Source organism: Alnus glutinosa, chromosome 8 (genome assembly GCF_958979055.1).
Source record: "Alnus glutinosa chromosome 8, dhAlnGlut1.1, whole genome shotgun sequence".
In the NCBI taxonomy this organism is placed as follows: domain Eukaryota; kingdom Viridiplantae; phylum Streptophyta; class Magnoliopsida; order Fagales; family Betulaceae; genus Alnus; species Alnus glutinosa.
In genome coordinates, this window is record NC_084893.1 from 23666630 (window position 1) to 23693608 (window position 26979).

The window sequence follows — 26979 nt, forward strand, 5'->3', positions numbered from 1 at the left end:
ATTGTGACACCAAACTTTGGACTGTCGTCGAGGCCGGCATTTGTTAGCCTTTATACACTGCATGGGTGCTGCACTATTAGGTGCTGTCCTAGCTGTTACAAAATGCCTGGTTTGTTGTCGGATTCGCTTGAGTCAAAATACTTTGGTGCTGGAATCCGATACGCTGTCTATTTTCTGCGCATACATTGATAGATGAACTCATAAAAGTCTCAATGGAATGATAAAAAAGAAAACGCGATAGAAAAGCAGCTTTCCAGTTTCCAAAGTGCTACAATTTAGATATTTGCAAGTGAAATAGACCTGCATGCCTTCATATATAGTGAGGAAATTAAAGCTTTGCATGTATAAAACAAGAGCCAAATTTTTGGATATACAAGTCATCTATCTATGCTAGCTTTGACAGGACCCGCAACTTTCTCATTCCCATAATTAAGCTTCACAAATATACAAACAACATATATATTGGGGTAAAAAATATGCAGAAAATTAATTAATTAATTAACATAAGCGAAGAAATCAAATCTACAACTTTGTGAATATATATATATATATATATATATATATATAACAGATGTGAATTTTGGTACCACTTTGAACCCCAAGTCTTTATGCATGCTTGATGATCATTGAGGCTTTAGGATCAAAGGATACAAAGGGAAGAATCCAAGAGGGACAACGGGACAAAAATCCAGCTCAATCGTGAGGGTGATGGGCATGTTATTGTGATGAAAATCAAGTTAGTGTGATATATATGCATGCAGATTCTCAGTTGAAAAGGAAGGGCCGGAGACGCGGAAGCCGGTGAGCACGGTGGTCCTATGGCGGAATCATAACATGCAAGTGATCATACCGCAAATTATCCTTTAAAGAAATTGCTTAAAATTCCTCCTCTTTCCCTTTTTGCTTTTTTAAAAAATAGAGTATTTGGAGTTTCACCCCGACTAAATCGTGCAAAGCATCTCCTCCACACGCTTTCGCCCCATTAGTTCATACTGCAAATTATCCTTTAAAGAAATTGCCTAAACTTCTTCTACTCTTCTTTTTTCTTTTTTAATAAACAGAGTATTTAGGGTTTTCTCTCTATTAAAACATGCAAACATCTCTTCTACACGCTTTTGCCTACAGATATAACTCGAAGGAATTGTTTATACTTAATAATGACTCGTAAACCTGACACTTTATAAAGCATCGGAACCAAATGACTTGTTAATCGAGTCAACCCTTGAAGTTTTTCTTCTCCTTTGGCTTTTCAATGGCCTTAACTTTCTCCATAATTGCCAAAATAAGTTGTACATCTAGCTAGTAGCTTGTATTTCAGGTAAATGTTTATGGTTTTGAATGCTATATAACAATTTTGCGAACTCAAATGGAGACTGATCGAGTAGGATCGAATTCCCATAAATTAATACACTCACCACTTACAATCAATTAAGGGATCAGTTGGGTCGTACAATACTTAATGACTAATTAATTATGTCATATAAGTGCTTAATTTCATCAACAATTTAGTACCATGCCCACGTGAATTCATGTCCTCATCTACCCACTGATTTGATATTTTTCACTAATGAGTCCGTGGTACTTTTCTTTCCTTCTTTTTTTTTTTTAATAAATAAAAAGGAAACAAAACGACGGCAAAGGAAAAACAAGAAATTAAGGGTGTGTTTGATACTTTCTTTTAGGGGATGCTTTTTGTGATTGGGTTGAAAAAGTGTCTTGAGGTGAGATAGATGAAAGATGTTTTGAGATTTTATTTTCTATTTTTGAGTGTTTTGTGTTGAAAGTTATTTTTAATGTTTTAATTTTTTTTTTAATTTTTTATTTTTTGTAAAAAAGATAAAGAAAAAAGAAAAAAGAGAGTGGGTTAGCAAACGCGCCCTAAACATATTGGAGCACTCACAACGGCCTCTTCATATTTAGTTTTTCTTTATATTTTTAACAAAAATCACAAATACGCCCATATAACATACTCTTTAACAAAAACTAAACATTTGTCAAATTTTCTCTCTAAATTCAAAGAGCCAAAAAGACAATGTTATAATTTTTTTAATAATATTTTTTTTCAAACCGTGCCAAAGTAGAGAAAAATAGTATTTATTTAAAGACAATAGTATTCATGGTAGTTTTTATGAATGATTAAAACATAATATTTTTTTAAAGTAGAAAAACATTTAGAGACTTTGTTGTTTGATGGTTTAAAAAAGTGATTAGCTAAAACCCTTAAAATAGATTTTTAAAGTTAAATTTAAAAAAATATGAAGAAGCCCATTATGAATTCTCTTAAGGGGGATCTTTCCTCCTGTTTAACGGGATGGACAGCCGGGACAGAGGAGAGATAAGAATGCATTCAGAATGGTGTCCAAAAACGGCCCATTGTATCGCATGATAAGTGCAAAAGCTTGGACTTCTATCATGAACTGCCCTTACTTCTTAAGAGAAAAAAGTATGATTTAATATGATATCTGAACCAGATGTTATGAGTTCGAACCTTGACTCTGTCAATTAATTTTATTTAGTTAAAATATTTCACATATTGAACTTTACTTATTAAAATAAAGTTTAAATTCACACATAAAAAAAAATATTAAAATATTAATTAAATAATTAAAATTTATCTCTTTTAAAAAGCTTTCTGTATTCCTTGTCACTCGAAGTATGAAAAGAAAGGTGCACTTCTTGAAAACCAAGAAGAAAAAGGTAATATATATTTGTTGATAAAAGATAATATTTATATCCGATATTCATGGAATAAAAAAAGTTGAAGATAAAGTAACTAGACAAAGTGCATTAAAGAAAGGCTAAAGATTTATAGGCCATCTTAAAGGCAAACGTAGAGGGTACTGTCTTGTACAATTTTAGTTGCTTGTATAAATCGAATGGAATGGATCGGTGAGAATAAAGGGCTCACACACAAAAATTAAAATGATATGTCCCTCTCAACCCTCTCCCATCATTTTGATTTTTGAACTACTTTTCCAAGCCTTTACATATTCAGTATATTAACTATTTACCTTGGTAAATAATTTACTTTTTTTTTTTAATTCTATTTTTTAACGTGAGACACGACACTCACACACGCACTTGTAACAAAATAAAATTAATGTCCTTTTTGTTGGCTGCAGAGACATCCACCCATGCACAAGGGCGGAGCCACACTTTGGCTTTGGACCTCCCAAATTATTATTTTTTAATTTGGTGCCCTCCAAAGCCCAAAAATTGGCTCCGCCCCTGCCCATGCAGCTGCTGTCTCAAATTTAAGTTCTAATGAAACTCATGGTGCCTACTTCCAAAATTGAGTCATTCTTAATTAATTTCGTCCCCTTACGCCTTCATAAGGTGCATCATGATCATATGAAAGCATTGGAGAATGTTTAATTGAATTGTAAGTAATGAGCCTTCACACGGACCAAATATTAACAATGAAAATATGCAAAATATTAAGGCGTGCACAAAGTTTTCTTTCAATTCAATATATTAAATTGGCATTTATCTTTACACTACATTTCTAATTTTTACATGCTTCAAGGACAGATTTTAGCTTAGAAACTTAGATCCCGTTTGTTTCAGCGTAAAATATTTTCAGCTGAAATCATTTTTTGGGGTTTGGTTTGTATGGAAAATCAACAAATATTTGTATATTTTCATTCAACCATATTATCCAATAAATATTAACTTTTACTGATAACATAAAAATATTAATATAAAACGATAAAAAAATAAAAAATAAAACTAAAAATAACGTTTAATTAAAAATACGCATATTGAATAACAATTACCATATATTTTCAAAAACTCGGAGGAACTGCGAGGAAGAGAGAGAGATATGACGAAGAAGAGATTCAGAGGAAAAGTGTGTGAGAATAGAACGCTTTCTGAGGTACGATTGAGATCTAGTGCAATTGTCGGCTCATATTATTTGCAATTTGGACAAGTAATATTGTGAGAGGGCAGTCCGAGATCTGCTTAGGAAAATAGGTCCCATAAATGTTCATTTCACAATTGTTTGCCCACAGATGTGGGAGAACGGAGAATTAAAAGGGTAAGGGCCTGTTTGGATAACACTTGTTTACTTTATTTTATTTTTATATTTAATTATTTTTCAAAAACATGTTTGGATTGTTTTTTTGAATCAAAACTCGACTCCAAGTTTTATCCAACTTTTTTTAATTTTGTCTCAAGTTCTCTAAACCATCCAAACATAATTTCGAAAAACAAATTTCCTATGTATTCATAATTTTAAATATAATAAAATATAATACAAAAAAATCGCACACCCAAACAAGCTTTAAACCATTTTAAAAACTTAACATATTAACATTATTTTGCATGGTTTTTGCAGATCACGCAGATTTTAGTTTGATAGATCAATGGCTAGCTAGGTTTGGAGGAATTTTCTCGGATCTTTCCATATTAAGCATGTAATTTGCATACTCTAAACATATTAATTAAGCTCAAATAATCTTTCGACTAATAGCAAATAATTATAACAAATAAATCCTGCTCCAAACTCGATCGTATGCAAGAACAACCTGACACATTGAAGAAAATGGAGCTTGTGGTCCTAGCTCCTCCACCTTTTTCACCTTTTCCGTACACTTTCTTCACCTTCATAGCTTCTTCCACTCCTTCAATTCGCTCCACCATTCTCCACCACATCCTAGCTTCTAACCATCCTCTCTCAAGTCTCAATGGAGTCAACCAAGAGCCTCGTCGAAGGGAAGCGAACTTTCGTCGAAGATGACATCGATGACGAGTACTTGGATGAAGAAGATCAGGGAGGAGGTGAAATGATAAGCTTTGCAGATCAGAATGAGAGAAAGAGAGCAGGTGCTCCTCCTCTCTCTGGGAAAAGAGGAGGGTCCACTGCAAGTTCCGGTGGGGTGTCGCCGGCGCGTTGCCAGGCTGAGAAGTGTGGAGCTGATTTGACAGATGCAAAGCGGTACCACCGCCGTCATAAGGTGTGTGAAATTCATTCAAAGGCGCCGGCTGTGACTGTCGCCGGCCTGCGGCAACGGTTTTGTCAGCAATGCAGCAGGTCTGGTATTCCTAATTTTCTATATATATATATATATATGGAGATAAATGGAGATTTGACTAATCTTCCATTACAGAAAATACTTGAAGAATTACTTTTTCATTAGGATTTATACATTATGCTTTAAAAGAAATATTCTCATTGTCGAAAAGTTCCTTGTAAATATTAATTTCTTTGGACCTTTTTTTTTTTTTTTTTTTCTAACAAATCTTTGATTAATAAAGATGAACTTGAACACAACGATCAACAGATACAATATCATGAATACAAGGAGGTAAGCGAAGATTATTGCAAGCCCTCCACATAAATACTTTCAGGGTATACATATATATTCATTTACCATATTCTTTTCTAAACTCTTCCTTGCCCCCTATCGTATAAACATTCTCCTTTGCTGCCATTCTTAAGTGATAGACACTTCTCACTGTGAACTCTCCATTTGCTATCTGTTCATGCAATTATAGTAACTAATTGACATTTGACAAATTTATGCTGCTTCATTCTCCTCAATCACCTCACTGATTAGAAATATATTCCACCACCACCTTAATTGTATGGCCTAATCAATAAGATCTGCAAGACTGCAACAACTACTACTTCATTTAAGACTCTTCTTGGTTATTGTAGGTTTAGGGATCCATCTACCCTTTTGGTTTCTGAACAGAAATGAAAACTTGATTTAAAAAAAAAAAAAATTTAGAAGCTAGATCGAGGAAAGATATATAGTAGGTTCCTCTAGCTATACTGGATATCTTGGGGAAGAGTTTGTTCGGTCAAATCTTATGCGGTGGCCGGAAAAGTTTACGTGCTAATAAACTTGACATTGAGTAATGCTACAAACGACATTTATATCCCACTAGGTTGCCGCAGGCGCTTGTAATATATTTGGTTTTTAGTGTCTAATGCATCATCATTCTGGTTATACATGTAGAACTTCTCATAATTGGACTATATATGTAGGTTCCATGAGCTATCCGAGTTTGACGAAGCAAAAAGAAGCTGCCGCAGACGCTTGGCTGGACATAACGAGCGGCGCCGGAAAGCCGGGCCGACAGAATCTAGCGGAGAAGTTTCAAGCCGCAGAGGGGTTAGGCAAGGTGATGATCAAAGAGGCAGAATTCATGTAACAATCCCAGCAGGGAATCCGGCCGGTTACAAGCATCTCCAGATCAGATAAGATCAATGGCTATGGATCGATATCTGCTCTGATCGATCAGCTGGACCGCTCCCTCTCTTCTGTCATCCTTATATGCCCCTGCATATGATATTAGATAGTTTCCTTCCTTGTGTCTGCTTCATGTTAAGAGAAGACCATCAATAACCACCTAGCCTCCACGGCCACTAGCTTGTTTTTTTTGCTCTACTTATGTTGTTGTTTATGAACTGGCTTTCTGCAAACTATGCTATGCGGAATATGCCTTTAAACCTTATATTTGTTTTCAAGGACATGGCCTCTACACAGACCACCTTAAGAACCAAGTTTCTCTCAAGCCGATGAGTGTCAGAATTTACTATTTGATGTTTTAGAGTTCCCTTTTTGCAAATGAAGTCTATGACGGATGATCACGCTAGGAAATTAAGCCCTTATATAAGATAATTTTCCGATTTTATCTAATCTATCCGAAATCTATTGCAGCGTCACATACTATATGGTTTTCACGCCAGAAGGCTAATTAAAATATATATATATATATATATATATATATATATATATATATATATATATATAAAAGGAGCTCAAGTTCTGTTTGTCAACCTAGCAACTTCCATTTGAGCCTCTTTCTCATAAATTTTAATACGATTGTGTTTTGGAGGGGTGCATTTTGTTTTTATATTGAAAAAGTTTGAGTATATTGTGTTTTAAGAAAGAAAAAAAAAAAAAAAAAAAATTGTTTATCAATAATTAATTGGAAAAAAAATGCCCCAAATTGTAAACGAAATATCACAGATTGTCTTGCTTTCCCACTTTATTAGACAAACAGAGCATCCAGTTACTTCAGAAGGCATTTGGGACATCTAACAGCAACATGAATATCCCAGCTTTTTTTTTTTATATAGAATTTCCCATTTGTCCATTTTGTCCCTTTTTTTAGCAACAAAAATGGGGGCATTCCCATCATGAGCTATTCATTTTACAATTCAAAAGAATTAGTGACGATAAAATTCAACAGAACTAAAATTGTTTTACATTGCTCCTATCCACCTTTTTCGGCTGACAATTTTCCTGAGACTTCATTTTTTATTTTTTATTTTTATTCTTTTCTTATTCCAATTTCATTTTGTGAGCTCAATTTGTAAGCCAGCCTGGTAAACTCCAGAAAAAAGGGAAGAATACATTTCAGAACTAGTAAATTAGGCAGTTCTGTTGCAAATTGGTGGCATATCTGACACTTTCAAACAAAGAAAACAACAAAAAGCCTCTACTAGGGCACAAAGATAGGGCATAAGTTTTATTTCTATTCCTAGGGTGTTTACACATCACTTAAAAAACAGAGTTTTTTACCGGACAAAAGTGTGGAGAGCAATCCTTGGATCACTGAAATCTTACAACTATGCAGGAAATATCATCCGTGCTGTTCCTATTAAGCGCCTCTTCAGTAAGGTGCTTCGCTGCTGCCCGGGCATCCTTTATATGCCTGATACTATTTGCTGCGTCTTGGTTCGACATTACCTAGCAATATAGCCAATTAATGACAATGTCAGAATACGGCTTAATTCCGTCTCACGTCAAAAGGGAAGCGAATGGTGCAGCTCATAGACTAACAAAATATGCGCTCTCTCATGGATGAAGTGATTCACATTAATAAAGCCCCTCGGTGTATTAATGACATTGTAATACCTGAACATATTGTTCAAATTTTTTCCCATCAGTGATATGAATGCGAGAATGATTTTAAGATAAAAATAAAATAAAATAAAAAATTAGGGATGGGAATTCATATTCGAGTCGTGTTGTGTCAAGTCATGAATATAAAACTATATAAATAAAACATTAATCCAACCCATTTAATTAAACGAGTCAGACCCGTTAACTTTAACCAGCTAATTTTATGTTTAGTTTGTATCGGGTGTGCGGGTCATGTAAAAAATTGTCAGCTTTTATGTCGCGTGTCGATACATGAGTATAAGATTATATGTGTAAACCTTAACCCGACCCATTTAATTAAACGGATCAGACCAATCAACTCTAACCCGTTAATTTCATGTCGGGTTTGCATCACCAATGGCCAGCCCTAATATGAATGAGAGATAGCATGACCAGAAATTAAATGAAACAAACCTTCCATAATCCATCACTTGCCAGGATAACGAACTCAGTGTCCTCATCTATAAAATCCACCGCTACATGGGGTTCTGAACTGAGGTGTTTCTTCAAGCTCTTGTCACCAAATGCCCTTGCCACTGCCAATTGCCCATCAACTCGTGGAACATCCCCTGAGAAGAAAACATGGAAATAAGTGGGGAAACTGCCAGACACTAATATCATTGCGAATTTTAATTAATCTCAATAATGACATCTAATGGTGCTAGCAGCAAAGGTTAGAACAGTGAGGACATTTAAAATTACGCAGAGAACCATCGAATTTTTATGATCTTCGAGATAACTAAAACAAAGAACAAGGTTGCACTGCTCGCACCAAAGCCGTTGTATCCACCAAATGAATCTCAATTCCATTAACCAAATGGGGCTATTAGACAGCATGTTTAGAGTCTAAGATAATTATAAAACAAAATAAGCCCATTTCTAATGGTGGAATGATATCATTTTCAATTAGGTATCCAAACAAATTCCATCCAGATCAATACTAGCTTTTAGAAATCTGGTTACCAGGAAAATTTGATACAAAACCACCTCTCTCCTCAATGCTCTCCCTTTCCGTGCTTGGCTCATGATCAACTGATAGTTGTTTGGCCACCCCATTCTTACAGATAACAGCTCGAGAATCCCCAACGTTAGCTACTACCAGCTTATGACAATTAATCAATATTGCTGTAACCGCAGTTGAACCTCCTTTTCCGAAATCAACTGCTTTCTCTAAAATGTTTGTGTCGGTTATTAGATAAGCACTTTTGATTGCTTCCTCTGTTTGAGTCCAGAAGTCGGGCTACTAGGAGGAAAGAGAGAAGAAAATTAAATATTGATATCTCTATCACAAAGTTTTACCATAATATAGGAAAATACCAAGAAACAAGGGTTTCAACTGAACGATTACCTCCTTCAAAATATTCTCAAATAAATGAGACTTCAAGTAATCAGGAACATCATGGCTCAAATGGCCATCAAAGATTGCAAAAAGACCAAGCTCCTTGTCATCAACTTGCTTAAACTGTGCAAAGACATAATCTTCCATGGCGTGATGCGATTTTCCCTTTACCAAGTGAAAGCCATGTGTTACGTGCTTTGACATCTTGCTCTTGCCTTTTCCAGAGTCAGCATCTGACGGACCTAACCCAACTTTTTCCTGTTGATTCCAAAGAAGAATACTTTAGTGAAGGACATGATAGTAGATTATTTCAGAGGTTGAAGAAACCAGCATAACCACACTAAACTGTAACCATCAGTTATAGAAGTCTAATTGCAATGCTCTTTAGAAGCACTTAATAATAAAAGCAACTATTAGTATGTGCGTATGTGTGAGAGAGAGAGAGATAGAGCTAATAAAGCTTGTATATAGAGCTTTTTACAAAATTCTTTGAACCAGTAATTTACCTGGGTCCAAAAACTATACCTCAGCAATCTGCCTTTCTAAAACAATTTTAAAAATGTGTCTACACGGTGAAGCTAAGACCTTAACCCATTGTAACTTCGATTCATCATTACTTGTTACTATTTAAGTGCTCGAGTAGGCTAAGGTTTGTGCCTCCATGGCAGTTGAGTTTCCTTTACTTGAAGCTGACAACCTCTTCCAAACTAAAAAATAAAGCAAGTCGGAATGAGTACAAATATTGTAACTCAATGCTGTACAGGATCTGACCTAACTTTACATGTTAATTTCTCTCGGCAATAGTGATAGAGCTAGACTGGCAGAAACATCCTCTAAAATATGGTCTCAGATGCCCAAATACATTTACAGTGTTACATACTAATAAATTATTTAAAATTTCCTATGACAGAATCTGTTTTACAGAACCTGAAATGCAATATGGAACTGTGCTGTCAAACATGCTCATCCATTCTCTTTCTGGTAAATACATTTGACAGCTCACAGTTAATATCAGCTCTCTTTCTGGTAAAGATAGTTGACATCAACTTACCAGAAAGAGGTACACTCTTCCTAAGTAGTGAAGGGGAGACAAAAAAAAAGAAAGGCAAAACAATATCCATGCATGCTGCAGTTTTCACTGGATCATCTATCATATTCCTGTAGCAAAACATAAGATGAAAATGCCATGGTTATTAAAGTTTTAATTAAATGATTAAATTTACTATTTCCTATTAGTTTAAGCTTTTTAAGATAAGTGGTAATTTAATATGATATCAAAGCCAATGGTCATAATTTCGAACTTTGTCTTCGTCATTCACCTCCCATTTCAATTAATGTTCCACGTGTTAGGCCTCCCTCTCTTATTAAGGAAAAATTTGAACCCACACGCGAGGAATATTAGTATATTAATTAAATAATTAAATCAACAATTTCCTATTAACTTAAGCTTTTGGAATAAGTGATTATTTAACAAAGTATTACAACCAAAGATCATGAGTTCGAACTCTGACTCTATAATTCACCCCCATTTCAGTTAAATATTCCATGTGTTGGGTCATTAAGAGTTTGAGCTCACAGGTGAGGACGAGTTTTAAAGTATTAATTAAATAATTAAATTTACCATTTCCTATCCGCTTAAGTTTTTGGGATAATTAAAACACTACTTAAGTTCTTAGGTTCTTTTTATGGATTAGCTGGGTTTTTCTTTTGTATACTTCATGTGTACTTAGGGGCACCTTACGCTTTTTTTTAATGAAATTTCCTTATCAAAAAAAAAAAAAAAAAGTTTTTGGGATAAATAGTAATTTAACATATTATCAGAGTAAATGTTCTAAATTTGAACTTTGCCTCTGTCATTCACCTCCCATTTCAATTAATAATCCACGTGTTATGCATCCCTTATTAAAGAAGAATTTGGACTCACACGTGAAGGGGAGTGTTAAAATTAATTATTTCTATTAGTTTAAGCTTTTAGAATAAGAGATGATTAAAGGTTTTAAAATAAGTGATAATTTAACATTATATCAAAGCCATAAGTCATGAGTTCAAACCTTGAATCTATAATTCACCTCTCATTTTAGTTAAAAATTTCACGTGTTGGACTTTACTTGTTGGGAAAGAATTTAAGCTCACATGTAAGAGGGACTGTTAGAATATAAATTAAATGATTAAATTCATCCATTCCTATCAATTTAAACTTTTGAGATAAGTGATGATTTAACAATTACTAGAATTAGCCATTGCTCTAAAAGCTATATCTTTTGGATTTGGGTTGATAGAGTTACACCCCCAAATAGTGCCCCAAGACTTCCACTAAGGAAGAAAATTCATCCAACAGAAATTAGAGTTTCACGTATGATGAAATCCCAAATTGAGTAAGAAAGAGTAATAACAACGAAAGTGACATTGTTGAGCCCAAATTTATAAACTAATATCAAGGTATCAGTTAGAGAGTTGCCACATTTTTTTCGCCAACAAATGGCATCAAAGCCGATAGTTCCATTGGATGCGTGTAGTGGACTCATGAGGTTCTTGACGTCCTTACTCATCGTATAGTGTCATCAAAAGTATGTGACCTATATGAAAGAGTATACTTCTAGAATTGCGAACTCTTAGCTTGGTGGTGATGCATGTCACTTAGTCAAGAGCTTGGAAGTAAAGAGCTTGGGAAAGACTTCCACTCAAAAGGAGTATGGTTGTTATGATAAAAGTCATGGGAGATATGGTTTGATTTCTGCGTGAGGGAATCCCACATCAAGTAATAATAACAAAAGTGAGCAGTGATTAAGATAACACTGTTAGTACCAAACTCATAAGCTTAAGCCTTTTGGTTAAATAATATCCTATCATGTTATGTCAAGGTCTTACTTGGAAACTTCCTAAGTATTTATCTTCCCAATAGAGAAATGACATAAAAGCCATATTAGGAGCCACATATATTTGTATAAAAGGGCATACTGAAGAGACATTTCTTTCAAAGCTTATAAATAGATTGGTGCTAACAGTGAGGAATTTTTTGTTTTACTTTTCATAAAAAATAAAGAAAATGTTGACGTCTTTCACTTTTTTAAGACTGCACAAGTGTGAAAAATACTTAAAATATATGAGACGGCGACAAGAATTACTGCCCTGTACAAGGGTGGGATACAGCCAACCAAAATAAAATAACCAAAGATTTATTAGGAGCAATTGGAAAAGTACAATACTAAACCAGAAAATACTTAATTCGTTGGTTAATTTGATGCTAATCGAAGTTCAAGAGCCCTGTTCTTCTTTACATACAATTGAATCCGAAAGTACACAATGACATCAAATGGCAGCCATCAACAAAAATTATTGACAAATTCGAAAAGTTGGCAATTTATTTTCTTTCTTTGAGATGTAAAAGAAAAACAGGCAAATCAGGAGCGTCCTTCCCGCTATCTATCTCAGCTATGCTAAGAGCAGTGACAGAATGGGGATGGAGCTCAATACATCGTGGATGACGACCCATTGGACAAAATTCTGCATAGTTATATTGGCACTTCTACATACTTTCTGAATAGAATATAACTTGAGGTGAAGTCCATGCTTAAGTCTGATTTCCCATTCCACTGGGCACTGGGTTGGCATGGTTCTGAACGCCTGTATTACTACCTGGCTATTTAATTGAAATAACAGAACCAATGCCAGGATATTTATCGGATGACGTTCCCCCAAGATCCCTAAACCAGATTATGAAACTAAATTTCAGACTGATTCAAAACTAAATGGAGCCACTCAATCCCATGTACCGGGGGGGGGGGGGGGGGGGGGGGGGGGGCCTAGATCCTATGGCTCTGATACCAATAATCACAGGAATCGCAAAGTGAAAGTAGAAGAACGCAGGGGAAAAGAGAGAGAAAGAAGCTAAAAGAGAAGAGATAAAGAAGAGAAAGAATAAGCTGGGGGGGGGGGGGAGAGAGAGAGAGAGAGAGAGAGAGTAATCAATTCTTCTTCTTCTTTTATTTCATCACGTCTGTCTCCAATTCCATTTAAGTATAAATGAATAGACTAAGCACTAAACCTAGGGCAACGCCCATGTATTGAATTAACAAAAATTCTATAGGACAACACCCCTTAGACTAAGCAGTAGAGTACAAAACTGACTCTAAGACAACCCCATTTATTAATTTTTTTTTTAAAAAAAAAAAAAAAAAAAAAAAAAAAAAAAAAAAAACAACACCATTGACTATTAAAAATTAAATTGAATATAAAATTAAATACTAATAGGACCTAAATAAAATTCTGTGGACCTAATCAACTCTTGCATCAAACTTCAGCACCCTACCTAATGTTTGGTTTATTTGACATCATTTTGGGGATTATGCTTGATGGGACTTACCCAGTCCTCTCCTCCTTCAAATTACTCAGGAAAACAACATGTAACATCATTTGTCTAACCTTCATAATTTTACATGATTATACAAGAGGAAGTGACAAATAGGAGGCCTAAGAATGAAGAGTAACCTTGTAAGAAGAATTATCTTCTGTTATCATTCATGATCTCTAATGTCAGTCTAACCAAACAGAACAGCATTGGACATTACTAATGCGAATTATGGCGATCTAAATCTTTATATTTGTACACATTGAGAACTCAGTCTAATCGTATCACTTCCAAAAAAGGCGCTCGCTAAAGATGCACCCAAAGCCAATGACACAATACATTCATTCCAACCTATAAAGAAAGCTATGATTGAATTAAGACGTACGTCTACAACAATAACACAAAATTTACAGAAACGGGGCGTGATTAACCTTGTATATATAATATATATGCAAGTCAAACAAAATAAAAATGTGAGAAAATACTGCAGATCAAGCAGATCGTACCGACATCATCAAAGAAAGCCAAAAGAGCAGACATGAAAAGAGATCGACACCCATGAAAGTAGATGCGAAGAAAAGTTTAGGCGTACCTTCATCTTGAGGAGGATTTCTTTGCCGGCCATGGCGTCTCTCCCGCAGAGCTGCTTATATAGCGGTACGGGACAAATGTACTGGAAATGGAAGGAAACGCAGGGGCAGAGAGAGAGAGAGAGAGAGAGAGAGAAGAGGAGGGACAGGTGTGATGAGTTATAGATGAGGATGGAAGTCCTGTTGACACGCCTCACTGTTTTTCCAGTCCTAATGCCGCGTTCTTCGCTGTACAAAGACGCGTTCCCGCCCCCACTTGCCTTATTTTTCTACTTTAATTGGTCGCTTTTTTCTTTTTTTCTTTTGCTACCCGGTCTCATGGGTCCTCTTTCATGAAATATGGGGTCTTTAAATTTTAGAAAGTCACGTCAAGAGCTCATTTATATATATATATATATATATATATATATATAGGATAATTGCACCATTGGTCTCTGGAGTTGGCTTAAATTATGAATCATCCATATGGTACAAAAAGTTCATGAAGGGTCATTGTGACAAACTATAATTACAAATCACTTTTTGAATCTGTTTTCCGTCTACCAAGTTAACAGAGTCCGTTAGTGGATTATAATATAAATAACATTTAGAGATTGTCTCCCTATGAGAGAGCTCTTATAAATTATTTTTGCTCTTTATTTTCTTCTTTTGTTTTTCTACCAAAATGGCAACCCCTCCGCCTACACTGCCTCAAGCATGGCTCTTCTCCACCCGTTCTAGCCGCCTCTCCCCACCTTCTTCCATTCTTTGCCAGGAGTGTGCCCACACGCCATCCAGGGACAATAGATCTTAGTTTTTCCAACTTAGATCTAGTTTCCTCATACGCGTCGCACCATCATCATCGGCATTTCTGCTCTTCTCCTATATCTGTCGTGTCTCTATGGGCCCCCCACGCGTCCATCAACGACCTCCGTGTGCCTTTCTCCTATTGCTCCCTCCCCTGATGTTACTAGTGTCGGGTTTTCTTTTTGTATTTTTTTTATGTTTTATTTTGTACTTCTGTTTTTGTTTCTATTGTTTGTGGGTTTAAGTCTCCCTATCCCTTTGTGATATTCTCTTCTAGTGGAGACTTTTGCATCCAAAGTTCGTTACTCCTCGATGACGTTTCTTGTTTAGATTTCAGCAGTGTCTCCCCTTCCACAACCTTTCTCCTATGGTTGTTGTAGATACCATGCGGAGATTCGAGTAGGGTTGAAGGGTTTTTCGAAGTTTATGCCCCTGATCGCGTCATATTCATTAGGGGTTCGAGTAAGGTTGAAGAATCTTGCAAGGGTCATGCTCGTGCTCGGGTCCATTGCATTGGTTATTATACCACTTTATGCAACCAATTTCTTGGTTTTTGTCCAAGATATAGAGAATCGAGTCGTTTATGGTCTCATTTGGATCATTTATGGACCAATTTCTTATTATTTATTTCTTTTTTGGCATTGTTTATTCTATTTGGATTTGTTGTTGGAGAGCTCGTCCCCTCTTAGATTTTTTTTTCTATTAAAATCTTTTTCCATATTAATACCATGTATTTACAAAAACAAAAAGGAAATTAACATAACATATGATCTTCACTTAGGTCAAGTATGCCTCTAAATATTTAAGTGGAGGTTCTTTAGCCCATTAATTGTCACAAAATACATTAACATAATATATAATCAATTTTTGCTTATTACAGTGAAGAACTTATTTAATTATATGATGCAAATTAGGAAGCTATTTGAATCATGGATAACAAAGGATTTTCAGGATAGTCATTGAATCATGGGTGACAGAGGATTTTCAGGATGTTTGACAGAGTATTGTTAGGAAACTGCTAATTTCCATTATTCGTTGTTATTCATTTCCTAGTTTATGTTGTTATTTCCTGTTTGCTATTTGTTTCCTGGTTTGCTTCCTAAATTGTAATTCGTTGGCTAGTTATTTATAATGGAAAGAAAGAAAACAAAAGGCAGTAGCCATTTTTTTTAGAACCTATCATTTTTGGAGAGAGTCCAAATTGCAAAGAGATTCTGCGTATCCTTGTTCCTTTCCTTTCTGGCCATCAACGTGAGGTTGAACCAGGAAGCTTTACATCAATTTTGGTATCAAAGCAACCCTGAGGTTGTTTCCTATCAACAATCATGAGATCCAATCTTCCTATCAACAATCCTTTTTTAAAGGACTGACCATTCCATATCTGCAACCCGTAACGGTAACTCTTACAACATGTCGAACCATCAAATCCCAAACAACCCAATATACAGCAGCAAATCACTCAACTCACTACCATTTTGGAGCAGCTCAATCATCAAATAGATGTCATGGATGAACGTCAAGCTTGGGAGGGGCATAGGTCTCCAAATAGGAGAAGGTGCGGCTCATCCCAAGAGGAGTTGTTGGACGAAAGTAGCAGGGATGAAGAAGAGAATTCAGAGGATGAAGAAGACAGGGAGTTTGAGAATCGTCGCCCTCAATTTCACCGTCATCAAGAAGATTTTTCTTGAAACCGTGGTAGGCGTGGCATGGGTTATTAACCTCTTGACGAACTCACTAAGAGGATGAAGGTGGATGTACCGGATTTTCATGGGAAACTAGAGCCCAATGCTTTTGAAGATTGGTTAACGGCCATTGAAGATTATTTCCATTGGTTTATTGTATCGGAGGATCGAAAAGTTCATTATGTCCAAATAAAATTGAAGGGACATGCACGAGCTTGGTGGGAAAGTGTGGAGGTGCAATTGCGCCGCATTCGGCAACCATCAATTGCTAATTGGGAAGAGATGAAGGAACGGACGAAGGAGAAATATTTGCCCATTGATTATGAGCAAATGATGTTCAAGGAAATGTTACAACTGAGGCAAGGATCATTAACTATGGATCAATACACGGACCGCTTCCATGAGTTGACTGTCCGTAGTAGGATCGTGGAAATTGAACAACAAATGCTAGCATTTACCACAACGAATTGCGTAGTGATCTGCACAAAGAAATGTTGATTGCGCGATTAATCAATGTAGAAAAAGCATTTAGACTAGCGCTGCGTATTGAAAAGCACATGAGAGTATCAAGTGGAAGAAGAATGATGTCAATGGATCCAAGGCTGGGTCGTATGGCAACCCCTTCATCCCCAAAGCCACCCTTGCCATATGGACAACCAAGGGGTACAGGGATAAGGGACCAAAAGGGGAAATCAACGACTACCAGTGAAGGGCCGCATTGTTACAAATACAAGGGCCTTGGGCAATTTGTTGTCATGTGTCCTACTGGAGATAAAAGATAGCCTTCATCTGTGGAAAGGAATTAATGGCAATGGAGACCGTTGAAGAAACAGAGGCGGAAGAAACCTCTAATAAGGAAGAAGAACACTTAAGCGTCGCAGACCTACCTAGCTGCGTGATCCATCGAATGTTGATTGAAACTAAGAAGGAACTGAAGAATAATCCCGAGTGGCTGCGCACCAATATTTTTCACACGCGTATGGAGCATGGTGGTCGAGCATTGAACGTCATTATTGATAATGGCAGCGGCATGAACATGATTTATGAGACAACGGTAGAACATTTGGGGCTGAAACTTGAGAGGCATCTTACTCCTTATTGAATTAGTTGGGTCAATGAAGAGAATTCAGTCCTAGTGAAGCATTGTTGTTTGGTGAAGTTCTCATTGGGGAAGAAATATGTGGGCGAGGCCTAGTGTGATGTAATTCCTATGATTGTTTGTCACATGTTATTGGGACGACCGTGGCTGTATGATCGGAAGGTCTTCTGATGTGGTCTTTTGTTTACCAAAATACATCAATAATAAAATTAACCACTCGCAACAGAACGAATCCTTGTAGGATAAGGCTATACATAGGGTGTCGAATCTCAAGGACTACGTATGTGTTGTTATCAAACTTTTCAAGATTAAATATAACTTAATTAAAAGATGTTTGATTTGATTTTTCTAAAAATAAATATAAAAGTAAAAAGACATAAATGTAAAGAGAAGAGTGATGAGACAAAGAATATGTGATTGATTTCACCACTCACCGCATAACAATGGTCAATTATAAATTAACAAGAAAAATTCATACTATGCATGATATAGGGCTCGTCTCACTGGAGTAGTCAAGAAATTACCTCTAAAGAAAAAGTATAATCCATCTTCGATTGGCACGGACTATCTACCTAACCATTAAAATGCGGTACAACCCGTCTTCCTTAGGTATGGATTAACTATGTCTTTAATAGAATACACACAATCAATCGAATAGTATAACCCATCTTCGATTGGTACGAACTGTCTATCTAAATTACACTAAACTAGGGTGTAGTACAATCCGTCTTCCCTGAGCATGACGTATCTAATCCTATTGATCATATGTCAATTAAAACCGTTGTATAACAATTATTCACATAATAACAGAAAATTTGAAGGATTGAGTTCAATCAATATAAAGACTTTCTAAGACAAGATAAGAAATTCATAATGATTGAATATAAACATTAAGATCAATTCTCACAGTTATACAATCATCATGCATATAGAAAATCCCAAATTAAAATACAACTAAACCATTGTTACTTAAAAATGGCTACATCAACACCCTTATAAGAATTTAGCCGCTCATCATGGTGCTGGGATGGCCTCTTACCATGTTCTTCTCCTCTTCAACTTGTCAAGCATCTAAGAAGAATTTTCTGTCTAAAACTAAGCACAAGTACATATTTTCTTGAAGCTTAGAGGTCTATTTATAGGGAGCTCACAAGTTCTAGAAGCCCTTGGAATTCCAGAAAAATCGTCTCTTGAGTCTTCCTAGTCCAAGTAAGAGATTGAAACTTCAATCCAAGTAGGAAAATGATTCCAAATTCGTTCAAAATTGCGGTCTTTTATTGCGAGGCAATTTTGGCATAGTAAATATCCGAATTGGGAAAAAGTTATTTCTGACATATTTGTTGCATTATTTATTAGCTTTCCAATACCACCAATTTAATTACAATAAGATATCTGAGTCAAAAGTTATGATTAAAACACTGATATATATGCAGAATCCAAATTTGAATCCAATCCGATTTTGACTCTTAGTGGAGAAATTCCGATTTAATCCTTCACATGATTTGATTAAACTTAACCACAATATATAGGTCTTCTGTTATGATTGGTTAAGCTTAAACATATCTTCTAGGTCTGCTCAAAGTGTGCTTTAAGCCCAAAATTAATGAAATTAATTGCATCTTTATTTAAAACCTGAAAACAATAAAACAACATAAAATCAAACAAATAACAATGCTAAGGAATTAACATATATAAGTTAAGGGGCTTGAATGTGCAACATTCGACGCTTATCACACTACGACGGGTATGCCAATACTTATTCCTTTATTTTTTAAGGGTAAGAAACCTGTTTTGGATCCTTTGCAGATTTCAAAATTTGAGACACCAAAAGACGCTGTCCCAATGTTGACCATGCGCCAATTTTCTTGAGCTCTCATGGGAGAGAATATGGTGCTACTGGTAGTGAGTCATGAAGCCAAGCAAGATAATGGTTCCATCCCTGTAGAACTCATTACCATGCTGGAAGAATTTCAGGATATTATGCCCGATGAAATGCCAAAACAACTCCTCCCAATGCAGGATGTGCAGCATGCTATCGACCTCATCCCCGGGTCATCTTTGCCCAACTTATCACATTACCACATGAGCCCAACCGAGAATGAAGAACTTAACCGACAAATTCAACAACTTTTGGATAGGGGTTTCATCCGAGAGAGCCTTAGTCCCTGCGCTGTCCCGATTTTACTTACACCAAAAAAATATGGTAGTTGGAGGATGTGCGTAGATAGCCGAGCAATTAATAAGATAACAGTGAAATATCAATTCCCTATCCCTCGGCTTGACGACATGCTGGATCTACTAAGTGGCGCCTCCATTTTTACAAAGATCGACCTTCGAAGTGGATATCACCAAATTTTTCTCTGTCCCGATGATGAGTGGAAGACGGCCTTCAAAATGAAATATGGGTTATTTGAATGACTAGTCATGCCCTTCAGATTAACCAACGCGCCAAGCACATTCATGCGTGTTATGACACAAGCTCTCAAACCATTTTTAGGTAAGTTTGTCATTGTGTATTTTGATGACATTTTAATTTTTAGCCGATGTTTATAGGACCATCTAGCCCATGTAAGACAAGTCTTGAACACTTTGAGGGCTGAGCAGCTTTATATTAATCGTGTCAAGTGCTCGTTCATGAAGAAGAAAGCCAATTTTATGGGCTTTATAATTTCTTATCAAGGTGTTGAGGCCGATCCCACCAAGGTGCAAGCTGTTTAGAACTGGCCCACACCTTGTACTTTCTCTGATGTCCAAAGTTTCCACGGGCTTGCCACTTTCTACCGGTGATTTATTCGAGGCTTCAGCACTATAATGGCCCCAATCACCGAGTGTTTGAAAGCCAAGAGTTTCTCTTGGAGTGTAGCAGCCACCAAGGCATTCACTGAAACTAAAGAAAAGATGGGGTAGGCACCGGTTTTGAAATTGCTGGATTTCTCTAAGGTTTTTGATGTGGCTTGTGACGCCTCACATGTGGGAATTGGGGGTGTATTGAGCCAAGAAGGTCATCACATTACTTTTTACAGCGAAAAGCTTAATGAAGCTCGTCGAAGGTATTCGGTATATGATATGGAATTTTATGCTTTAATTCAAACTCTCAAGCATTGGCGTCCTTATTTGATCCATAGAGAATTTATTCTTTATACTAATCATGATTCTTTGAAACATCTGAATTCCCAAAGTAAGTTAAATTCTAGGCATGCTCGCTAGATGGATTATTTGCAGCAGTTCGTATTTGTTATTAAGCACAAAGCAGGGACTTAGAATAAGGTGGCTGATGCCTTAAGTCGGAGACCTCATTTGTTGCATCTTTCCTTAGTTAATTTTGCAGGATTTGACAATCTCAAAATGTAGTACGCTGGAGATGTGGATTTTGGCAGCACTTGGAGTAATTTATCCACTAAGACGAACGTATCTAGTGGTGAATATTCTTTACATGAGGGTTATTTATTTTATGGCACCCGGTTGTGCATCCCTCATGGCCTCATGGGTCATTTCGCGAGTTCGCGATCTCAGAGCTCCTTGGCAGTGGCTTAACAAGGCATTTTGGATATGATAAAACTTATGCCATTGTTGCTAACCGATTCTATTGGCCTCAAATACATAAAAATGTACATAAGGTGGTGGACCGTTATAGGATCTACCAGATAAACAAAGGCACCAAGCACCAAGCGGGACTCTATACTCCTCTTCCACTTCCAGACAAGCCTTGGCAACATATTAGCATGGATTTTGTTCTTAGGTTACCCAAGACTATTTGGCAACATAATTCCATTATGATTGTCGTGGATCATTTCTCTAAGATGTCCCATTTCATCCCATGTCATAGGACCTATGATGCTTCACAGGTTGCTACTTTATTTCTGCAGGAGGTGATCAGATTACATGGTGTTCCAATCTCTATTGTTTCCGACTGAGACGTCAAATTTGTAAGTTATTTCTGGAAAACTTTGTGGGCAAAAATGGGGACAAAACTGATGTTCTATAGTGCATTCCACCCCTTAAACCGACAGTCAAACTGAAGTGACTAACCGGAGCTTGGGAAATTTATTATGTTGCCTCGTTGTAGATCATGTCACCAGCAAGGACCTTGCACTTCCACATGCGGAAGTTGCCTTCAACAATTCCGTTAACAGGTCCACAAGGTGCACACCTTTTGAAGTGCTCTATGGATTTCGACCCCACAATCCCCTCGACCTCAATCCACTACCTTTGCCCCCTAGGCCAAGTGAAGCTGCGCTAGATTTTTCTAGCTATATGAAGGACGTTCATGAAGAAGTCGAGGGCGCCTTGCCCTTAGTACAGAATCATATGCGGCTTTTGCAAATACAAAGCACAAAGACAGAAAATTCGATATTGGCGATATGGTTCTTATCCGATTGAGACCAGGACGATTTTCTCCTGGGAGTTTTACCAAGTTGCATGCACGATGCGTAGGTCCCTTTCGAGTCATCAAGAAATTGGGCACAAATGCGTATGTCATTGACTTACCTCCTGATTTTGGTATTAGCCTAGTTTTTAACATTGAAGATATCACCGAATTTAAGGGTGATACAACTAACTTGCCCATAGCTCAACTCCGGAAGCACCAAACGCACCTACTCTTCGTGTTCCTCCTCACACCGCCCCTCGAGATGAAATTGCCTCTATCCTTGATCATCAGTTTGTTACAACCCGTCGAAGAGGCTATTACAAGTTTTTAGTGCAGTGGAAAAATCACCTCAACTCAAAATCAATTTGGTTCTAGGCCTCATAACTCCAGCACCTACATCCAGATTTATTTGCTGAATACGTGCATCACAACTTGTCGGAGTCAAGTTCTTCAGGGGAGCTGGCAATTGATGCAAATCAGGAAGCTATTCCTTGAATCATGGATAACAAGGGATTTTTAGGATAGTCCTTGAATCATGGGTAACAGAGGATTTTTAGGATGTTTGACAAAGGATTGTTAGGAAGCTGCTGATTTCCATTATTCGTTGTTATTCCTTTCCTAGTTTATTTTGTTATTTCCTGTTTGCTATTTGTTTCCTAGTTTGATTCCTAAATTGTATTTCGTTGGTTGGTTATTTATAATGGAAAGAAAGAGAACAAAACGCAGTAGCCATTTTTTTTAGAACCTATCATTTTTAGAGAGAGTCCAAATTGCAGAGAGATTCTGCATATCTTTGTTCCTTCCTTTCTGGCATCAACGTGACGTTGAACCAAGAAGCTTTACATCATTATGACTTCTAAATAAAATAAGAACTTGTTTCCAACTTTGTAATCGCAAAGGAACTAAATTCAAACTTTATATATTTTTTAAAGGACTAAAATAAGTTTTTTGCCCATATCATTATTATCACTTTTTGTAAAAAAAAAAATCATAAAAATTCATAACATCTCAAGCAAGATATTTTTTTTTTTTTTTTTTTTTTTTAAGTAAAGGCATCTTCAAGATCTTTTGACATTATGTAATACTCTCCTTTCATATTTAGGAAGATGATTAGTTCGCACTGAGTGGATTATAAACGACTTCATTGATTTCTTATTAGGTGAGATTGAATTTTATTAGCGATTTTAGTAAGTTCCAATTGCAACTTGACTAATTCTTTTAAAATGATAGCGCATATATGACTAGCTTTTTACTGAGTTGTTACACATGGTGTCAGAACAACCTAATAACATCATGTGGTACTAGAACAATATATGACGTGGCCTTAACAAAAAGGTTACAAAAAAATAATAATTAAGGAGTAGATTGTAATATCTCAATCCTACATTGAGAATACGATTAGCTCACATAGAATTAATAGATTATTAATGAGTTCATTGGTATTAAGTCTCAAATTGATTCCTTATTAAGAGAGATTGGGTTTTACAGAACTCCAATTATAACTTAATTAGTCTTTTTGAAATGATAGCACATATGTATTTAATGTTTTTCTTGAATCAGTCATTAAACGTGAGATGGCTCTTGTTTAACTTTATATTTCAGTCACTTTAAATCAAACAATAGTCATGATTAAAAAATAATTCTTTATATGTTCTTTCATAATCAATCAAAACTTTTATCTTTAAAATATGGTAAAATAATATTTTCTTTTAACAAGTGTTATAACAGTTATATCCTCTTTCCAAGTCAATCCACTCAAGAATGTGTCTATATGTGATCAGTTGCACGCCTTCTGGTTTTGTTTTAATGATCTTAGCTTTTAAAGAGAAATAAAAATTGCTGGAATTCAAAGAGAAAAAGAAAAAGATAATCTAGTATCATACATGGATGTGGATATTAACTAAAACTATTTACTATCTACATACGTGGATATCATTAATAAGTGCATCTTCATATATATATATATATATATATATATATATATATATATATATTGATTTTTTTTTTTTTTGCTCCATTTGTAATTTGTATGTATTTTTTGGGGATAAACCCATTATGGAGTGTTTGTATTTTCTTTGTTATTTTTAAGTTGGAATGTGAAATTGAGATATGGATTTCATTTAAAACATTAGGGCTTAAAAAAAAATATATTAAAACATGCCAAAAACACTAAAAACATCACAAACTATTTTTAAAATCGTTTAAAATAAGCTATAATAAAAACTAAAAGAATGTCCAAAAGGCTAACATTTGACAAAAATATTAATTACCTGATATGCGGATAACGGATAATAATCGCGTGAATGCGAATAGTAATCTTATAATATAGTTTCCTAGAATTGATAATCGCATCTGCATGTATAGCCCTAAATGATTTTTAGTGTGAGTCAATTTTTAGTGTTTTTTATCAAATTTTCCCTAAATATAGGGAAGTGAACTATTATAGGGAATCTGCTACTTATGCTCTAACACCTTATATGATTCATTAACATCACATGCACATCATAAAATGATTGACTAAGGTGTGTTTGGCTAACTCCTCAACTCAACCCTCTACTTTTCTCTAAAAATATCAATTTTAATACATTTCAACTTTTTTTTTTACGTTTTAATTTTTTTTTCATTTTTCCTTACAAAAAATTCAAAAATTATTTCTATTTTATATCGATCACATCAATTACTTTTTATTACTATTAAAAAAAAAAAAAAACTTTACCAAAAACACCCATAATCGGTCTAAATTGATTATTATCACCAAAAACATTATTTATTAGTTTGGTCTTGTGGTCGTGGACAATCTTCCCTTAAAGCCAATCGTTACACATATGACGGACATAGTTGCTTGCATTAGGCCTCATTGGCGCTTACAAATTTAGACTGCTTGTATCCATGGGCCGATGTTTGTATCCTTTCGGCCCAATAAAAAAGCTGGCCTAATAAAAAACATTTAGCCTATGACTACATTATATCACTTCGGCCTACTTGCTACTAGTACTACACCACGAATTAAATTATAATTATGGGCCTACATTATAAGCCCACATCCTAGTTTTGAAATTGGGGCCTATGTTGGTCTTGTGATTAATTTTTTATTTTGGTTTTTTAGGAACCAAAAAAAAAAGGGAGTATTTTAAGAAGAAATATCCATTTTAATGTCTGACGCTAACGGAGGGGCAGTTTTGTCACAAGTTGGTAGTTTGACGTATCATAATGTCACACTTGATAATTCAGGAGCCATGTTAAAAATGTTATAAGGGAGGGTCTTTTTCAGTCTTGATTCGAAAGGAAGAGGGAGTGGAAGACTTAGACAAAGGGGTGGGCTCCCTAACAACAGACCCAAAACGAAAATAACAGTGCAACAAATACATACAAGCAATATAAAATGGGTCAAAAATTGATCCATTCCTGTCAATAGGGGCTGCATAAAGCGGTAAAAACACCAAAACAAAAAGTACAAGCAAGAATATGACCATCTCGAGACCTTTCAACCATACTCGAATCCCAAAGTATGCGGATAGATGCATGATGCTCAAAATACCCTTCAACATTACTTGAACACTTGTTTGGTAACAATAACAACCACCGAAAAACGGTTGAAAGGGGAATAACACTCTAAAATCCAAATAGAATCCGCCAACAATGAGCACCGGTCTCTAGAAACAAGATAAAGCAACAAAGGATTAGGAAGACAAGAACCCAAGTAACAAAGAGTCACAAAAACAAAAGGACAATAAAAAAAAAACCCTAAAAATCAATTGCTTAGGTAGTAGGTGTTGCGGCAGAAGATGGTGCGAGATCCACATGTTGATGCATGGATGTTGAATTGTGGAGCGGCCGGTGGCTACGGGGAGCTGTAGCAATGGAGTGGCGCGTCGGAGGCTAAGTCTATCGAAGGAACATAGATTTAGCTTTTAAAAAAAAAAATTGAGAACTTTGACAAAACCAACTAACAACACGGAAGAGAAGACGAATATTGGAGGCCGGTGCGGTGGTGGAGCCAATAGCCATGACACTAAGGTTGCGATTTTAAGCGGAAAAAGTCGCACGTACAGGGCAACGAATAAAACCTCATGAAAAGTGAAAAGGACTACAGAGATCTCTAGTCAGATAGCAATAGAAGGAAAAAGCTTCTTAAGTCTTAAGAAACCTTAGCCACCTAGATAATATATATATATATATATATATATATATATATATATATATATATATATATATATATATATATATTTCATTTTATGTAACCATGGAATCCATGGACAACCGTGAATGAAAAATCGAAGATTATGTGAGCTCTCTGGCATGGAATCCTGCCGTGTAACTATTATTAATTTTTTCTGAATTAAACTGACGAATGGAAAAGAAATAAATTGAAAAAAGTGAGCAGGCAGATGTGCACACACTCAAAAACAATTACAATTATATTTGGATACACACTCTGAAATCTGAAAGAGGAAGACATCTTTTGGAGAACTGCTTGTTTGAGGTCATCACGAAAATCCGAGTCCAAGTTTTCGGATTCACATTTTCTCTTTTTTATTATTTATAAATTTTGATTCAATTTTAGAGAGAAAATCATGTCATGTCACCAAATTAAAGAATATATATAGTTATTACATTCTAGAGTAAATGTATAATAAATTCCTGAGTCGACGCGTGATATGAAATTGGTCCCTCACTTTTTAATTTTCAACATTAACTCCCTCATTTTTTTGCGTTTTTGAATTGGGCCCTTCATTCCATTTTCCATCCAATTTTGTTAATTCCGTTTGGCTGAGTCACTATTTGGCCACGTCAGCATCGACACCTAAGCCTAAAACGACATCGTTTCAATATTTTCTTATTTTTTTAAAAATTTTATTTAAAAA

General features: G+C 35.7%; 2 protein-coding genes across 2 annotated transcripts; one reads left to right on the forward strand and one right to left on the reverse strand.

The window, feature by feature from the left end:
* Positions 1-4563: 4563 nt before the first annotated feature.
* LOC133875873 (squamosa promoter-binding-like protein 3) lies at positions 4564-6525 on the forward strand. The gene is made up of 2 exons (XM_062314131.1): positions 4564-5035; positions 5996-6525. The coding sequence occupies exons 1-2, from the start codon at positions 4689-4691 to the stop codon at positions 6210-6212; spliced, it is 564 nt and encodes a 187-aa protein (XP_062170115.1). The 5' UTR covers positions 4564-4688; the 3' UTR covers positions 6213-6525.
* Positions 6526-7343: 818 nt separating this feature from the next.
* On the reverse strand, positions 7344-14382 carry LOC133874973 (probable protein phosphatase 2C 39). The gene is made up of 5 exons (XM_062312928.1): positions 14181-14382; positions 9250-9498; positions 8865-9141; positions 8316-8470; positions 7344-7706 (listed from the first exon to the last, which is right to left on the reverse strand). The coding sequence occupies exons 1-5, from the start codon at positions 14211-14213 to the stop codon at positions 7569-7571; spliced, it is 852 nt and encodes a 283-aa protein (XP_062168912.1). The 5' UTR covers positions 14214-14382; the 3' UTR covers positions 7344-7568.
* Between the last annotated feature and the right edge of the window lie 12597 nt (positions 14383-26979).